Source organism: Myotis davidii, unplaced genomic scaffold, assembly GCF_000327345.1.
Source record: "Myotis davidii unplaced genomic scaffold, ASM32734v1 scaffold249, whole genome shotgun sequence".
NCBI classification, from domain to species: domain Eukaryota; kingdom Metazoa; phylum Chordata; class Mammalia; order Chiroptera; family Vespertilionidae; genus Myotis; species Myotis davidii.
The window spans coordinates 4,972,481-4,978,507 of NW_006300367.1; the positions used below are offsets into that span (position 1 = coordinate 4,972,481).

The following is a 6,027-nucleotide window of genomic DNA, read 5'->3' on the forward strand; positions in this document are numbered from 1 at the left end:
CTCTCTCGTCAATCCATGTCTATGGTCTTTAAGATAACTTGTTATGTAAACTTATTTATTTATCTAAGATGCACCTACACTGAATTTATCTGAAAAATAAAAAAACTCGATATTAAGAAAAAAATTGTAAATGGAAGCTTATAAGAGAGGGTTTTGCGTGCCAGCAAAAGTTAGTGGCGTGCCATGTTTGGCATGCGTGCCAGGGGTTGCCCACCCTAGACTAGGTGGATTTGGTGCTGGTCTCCTTAGATTTATTTATTTATTAGCCTACAGTCCGATGAATGGCTGCCCGGTTCCGACTGTCCTCGCTCAGGCCTGACCGTTGCTGCTGGAAGTGGGCTGGAGAACATGGCCTCTCGCGTTTTGGAAGCTAGAGCATCTTCCTGGTAGCATGGCAGCCTCAGGCGGCATTCTGAGGGGGCTCCAGTGCTTGCTGTCAAACCTCTGCTTGCTTTGCAGTTGCTGATTTCCAGCTGGCCACAGCAAGTCTCAGGACCAGTTCTAGAGTCACTGTGGGTGTGGCAGACTACGCCTTGGTGGGGGAGGAGTAGCAAAGAATTTGTGGCCATTTCACAAGCCCAACCTTGCTTGCTCTGCTTCTTGGGCTAATACTGGGCCTGGAAAGAAAAGGTTCTGTTGGTTGCTCCTGTTTCCTGTATCACTGATACCTTCTGTAGTCCAACTTATGAGCTGTTAAGGAATTAGAGATATTTTTGTTTGAATTAAAAATTGGAGAGAAGGGTAATAGCTGCTTTTATCTATCTGAGATCCTTCTTGTGAGGGAGGGACTGGTTCCCGGGTGTGGAAAATGACGGGAGAGCAGATGCTCCTCCCTTTGAGGAAGGCTTGCCATGTGAGATGGTGAGTTTTACTCCCCGTCCCCAGCCTGCTGCGTTGTTAGAAGCAGTAAAGCAGGAGTCGGGCAAGCACACACCTGGGGCTTTGAGGGAGCATTTTTCTTACTGACTCACATGATTCCTGTGGGTATAAAAAATCTCTGATTCTGGAACTCGGAAAGTCCATTGTGCTTCGTGTACGGAGAGAGGGGATGAGGCTGGGTGATGCTAGGGAAGGAAGTACTGTGGGCAGAGTGGAAGAGCTGCCACGCACAGCCTTTGAACTTACTTGGTGTAATAGCTCAGCTTTCCCTGCTGGAGCCCTGAGAGCTGGTGCAGGGTTGCTGTGCAGAACGTCTCTCTTTAGCAGTGTCAGGGGGTGCTGCACCTGGAAGGCAGGCTTTCTATGGGTCTTCTTAGGTTAGATTGAAAGGAATTGACGTAGGAAGTACGTGTGTACAATTGCTTCAGCAGCTGTAGATTAAATGGTCAGCTTTTTCACTTAATGAAAAGGATTGTGGTACTTTTCCTGTATCATGTGTTTTGCCCTACCCCAAACATGATTTTGAGGTCTCCTGCTTTTATAACAGTACCAGGCCCATGTGGAGCGATTGTCTGCCAGTGGAGAGCTCCATGTCAGTAACTGATCGGAATATGAGCCAATTTCCTTCTTTCCTTCATTACTTTCTTTGTTGTGGAGGGGATGTGTAAAGGCTACCGCTCAACTGTTGTAAAGCTGCTAAGCAAGAAGTTTGATGTAGGGACTGGCTTTGACTTCTAATGTTACCAGACTGACCACTTTGGTCAATGGTGTTTCTATGGAGCCCACCCCATATCCAGCCCTTGGTTTTTTGGAAAACTGAGAGGAAGGCAATAAGACACAGAATGGTGTTAAGTTTTTGGTGGGAAACAACATTTAAGCTACAAATAAACAAGCCAGCTAAAGCAGAGAGTGCTTTGCTGACTGGTACATTTATAAGCTGGAAAATTGTGACAAACCTCAACCCACCAACTGTGTAGCCCATTGGCTCTGCTTGGGCCTTCAGTGTTCTTCCTGATAACAGTAGTAACCATGGCCCTGGCCCGTGTGCTGGTTGGTTGGGTGAATGGTCGCTGGTTAGATTCCTGATTGGGGCACATGCCCAAGTTGTGGGCTTGATCCCCAGTAGGGAGTGTGCAGGAGGCAGCCGATCCATGTTTCGCTCTTAATGGATGTTTCTCTCTCCCTCCCTCTCCCTCTCCCTCTAAAAAATCAATTAAAAAAATCTTAAAAAAATAATGATTATGTTTTTCTGATATGATTGCCGAGCATTCCTGATTCTCATTTCCACTTGCCATTATAAATGATTCTGCAGCATGAACTGCTTTGTCTTTGATTCAGTGTTTTATAACATTTGAGTGTTACATTATCTGTGCTGATTTGTCGTTTTCTTACTTTTCAGAATGACTGCTGAATTATGAAGTATTTCAGACCCAATACCAGGACTGCACTCTGCCATTCACTCCTTTATCGTCTACTAGTTATTTAAATTGAACTTTTAATATCCTGCCAGCTGCTCTTCAGACACACATGGTGCATTGTTGCCATTCCCCGGATTGCATCTTTGAAACACAGGCTCTTAGTAACCCTCAGCGAACAAAGAGGCAACCTCCCGGGTACACTAACTGGGAGGGTGTCACCCTGACTGCCCTCTAGCTTTTGCTGCATCTCAATTTGAATTCACCATGGAGCCTCGCATGGAGTCCTGCCTGGCACAGGTGTTGCAGAAGGATGTGGGGAAACGACTGCAGGTTGGCCAAGAACTCATAGACTATTTCTCAGACAAACAGAAGTCTGCTGACCTTGAGCATGACCAGACCATGTTAGATAAACTTGTGGATGGACTCGCTACCTCTTGGGTGAACTCTAGCAATTACAAGGTAAGCTGTGCATTAGAAGGCACTCCAGGTGGTTGGGCTGCCTTCGTGGATCCGAATTGGTCCTTAGGAAAAAAATCTTTGTGAGCAATCAGCATGATTCCTTGGCTTCCAGTAAGACACCTGGTCAGGTTATGGCTCCTAGACATATCATTATAGAAGAAGGAGAGTTTCCTTTGATTTTTGTTTGAGATCAAGAATTATTATCTTTCAGCACTTTGAGAGAAGGCCAAGTGAACCGGTAAAGAGAAGGTCTTAATGTTGGAAAGCATTTGCAGCGTTAGGGTAGAAGTGAATGTTGTGCCCTGCACCGGGTGGGTCATGATACCTTGGTGAGTGGTCCTTCCTGAATGAGGAATGTCTTCCTGATTTTCTCGGGGACTGTTCTGTGTGATGGCCTGGAGCTTATACTTCAGTTCTAAAAACCAAGGCTTTCCGTGCCCTTGCCCGGTGGAAGGTGCAGGCAGGGTCCTCTGACCAGCTGAGTTGTGAAGGTTGACCATATATACCAAGGACTGAGTTTTTGTGAATAAAAACTGGACTGGACTTGAAGTGCAGAAGGGGTGTCTTGCTCTCTCTGCCTCCCCCCTCCCATGAAATGCTTTTAGTTTGAAAAGAGGGTGGCCTTTTTGGGTCAAGGTTGTATTGCCAATAGGTGCTGTAGTCATTGTGAAAGGGGCTTACAGAAACAGAATCTTTTGTGCTTTTTCATTGATCCAGTCTTCTGAGATTTATTTGGACTTGAAAACTAGTGCTTACAGTATTCCTTTGTTTACTTTAGTGAACTATGCACTGTTTTCCAAATACATTACACCTTGGTGTTGTCTAAGAGTCAGCAGGCTTATACTTATTAAGAGTGTTACATAGGAATTTAATATTTCACCTACAACTGGATATAAAATTTACTTAAAAGCTGGGCTTAAATTCTACTCCATCCATCTGTTTATTCACTTAGTTGAAGTTAACAAGTGCTCCTTCCCTGCAGGCATTGGTGCTGAAGATAGGAGTGTCAGAGTTGAGAGATCTGACTTGAGTCTTCACACTTTTGAGGGCTGTGAAGTCACCTGTGCATGTTGGAAGCATAGCCCACCTCTCTTTCTCTGTACGTGTTAGGGTGCTTCTAGCTGACCGTAACCAAAAGTGGACTCAGTTGACTTAGTTACTATTAGAGTAATTTCCTCTAAGAATTTAAGAAGTCCACAGTGTCAGGGAAGAAGAGTGCCTGCTGTGTCTTCACCTGAGACGAAATCTTTCTTAGACGCTCCCAGCAGACTGTACATCACAGAACGGCTTTGCGTGCTTCCCCCAGCATCACTAGAAAATGGGTGGTGTCCATGCTTGCTTTTGACTGTCATGCTTAACCTCCTGTGTTAAGAAGGCGGCCGGCCTCCGCTGAATGAAGCCCTGGCCGTGTGAAAGGGGAGTTTGTGAACAGTGTCAGACTCCTGTGAGGAAGGTTAGGCAGGGCACCTAGGTACCGTGGGTGTTAACTGAGTAACCTGCAGTCGCTGCACTGCATGAGCTTTCTCAGCCTCTCCACGCTTTAGTGTCCTCGTCCATAATGTGGGATGATCGAGTTATTGTAAGCACTAAATGAGAGCATACACCATAACCTTATCACATGCCTGCCACGTAACACACACTCAGACATTAACAGTTGTTATCAAGACTGGTTCCTGTCTTCAAGGAGCTCAGAGTCTAGGTGGGGGTGAGCACTGATAAAGAAGCAAATGGTTACAGTATAGTGTGTGCAGTAATGGAGATTCCCAGGATTTGGTGGGAAGACAGAAGAGAGTAGTAGTGCTGCCAGGAGGAATCCAAGATTTTGAAGATTGACTAGTTTTTTCAGAATAGCACTTGCAAGTAGAGTTTCTCTTTAATTCACCTTGGAGCCTCGCATGGAGTCCTGCCTGGCACAGGTGTTGCAGAAGGATGTGGGGAAATGACTACTCGTTGGCCAAGAGTATTATACACTATTTCGCAGACAAACAAGGTGACATTTTCTGGGCTGTGGCAGCTCGAGGGAATGAGGGAAACTTTCCTACTTAATCTCGAAAACTTTTATTCAGGCAACACTGCAGTCACCTGCACACTTAGTGGGCCTTGTGCAAACAAACACCAGTGTTTTTTGTGAGTATAGTCCCATAGCCCTTTCTTCAGTTTTAGAATCCCCAAAGCTCTGGAGATTTAGTGTTTTTTACTTGTCATTTGATTTGAAGTGAACTGAGGTGCAACTGTTACAGTATAGTCTTTATTTGTTTAGAATGTATTTCACTGCAAAAGTATGAATATGTTTGATTGTGGGTTGCTGTCCCAAATTCTGTTCAAAGGTGTGCACACACACACATATGTATGTATGTGTGTGTGTGTATATATATGTGTGTGTGTGTGTATATATATATATATGTATTTCTATAGCTATGTGCACTGTTTTAACTTGAAAAATTCTGATCTTTAGTATTTTGGATCCATCATTGAGGACCTGTATTAACATTGTGGAATAATAATAATAATAGCCTAGATGGTTATGGGACATTTACTATGTACCCAGAAAGTGTGCTAAATATATGTTCCTTTTTAACTTATAATTACCACTAGTAGCCCGGTGCATGAAATTTGTGCACATTTGAAAAGGAATTAATTAGAGGAACATAATTTGGACTCACTATCTAGTATCAATAATATGTGAGTGTGAGGCAGTCCACGTTTCTGAAATTCAATGACATGAATTTTAGCTATTACTTTGCCAAAGAAATGGAATTTACAGATGTTATTTAAAAGAGCATTCAATTTAATATTAAAAACTCTGGCTACCAAGTCAGGTCTGTTTTTAATTTTTTGCCAGTGTTGTAAATTGTTTGCAATATCTGCCCATTTGGTGTTGCACGTCATGGATATGAATATATCAGGCTTGCCATACTTCGTTACATTTGTCATAGCCTCCTGATATCGCCGCTGCATATTTCTGGGACTAACCTCAGAAGATGATGGAAGTATTACCATTTTACCAATCGGCACCTTGTCATTTTCAGATCTAGAGTTGAGATAATCCATCAAACCAGTATATTTCTCAGCTCTCAACTTAGATTGGTTTGCTTTGATGAAATTCATCTCATTGGCCTCCATTTTTGAATATGAATCTATGATAAACTGTTGAGTTAATTTTCCTGCATTTAAAATAGGATTGAACGTGTCCCGCACAGAGAGATGAAATCCATAATACTGCATTTGTGTGACTCGTGTCCTTACATTTTGTCTAGTATTATTGTCAATG

At 43.4% G+C, this 6,027-nt stretch overlaps 1 protein-coding gene across 1 annotated transcript in view; it reads left to right on the forward strand.

Annotated features, from left to right (window-relative positions):
- Window positions 1–6,027, forward strand: part of LOC107185148 (CLIP-associating protein 1-like) — a 102,705-nt gene that overhangs the window by 34,733 nt on the left and 61,945 nt on the right. The window contains exon 2 of the mRNA XM_015572487.1: window positions 2,279–2,756. Coding sequence (XP_015427973.1) covers window positions 2,562–2,756 — 195 coding nt within the window. The 5' untranslated portion in view covers window positions 2,279–2,561. The remainder of the gene's footprint in view (window positions 1–2,278; window positions 2,757–6,027) is intronic.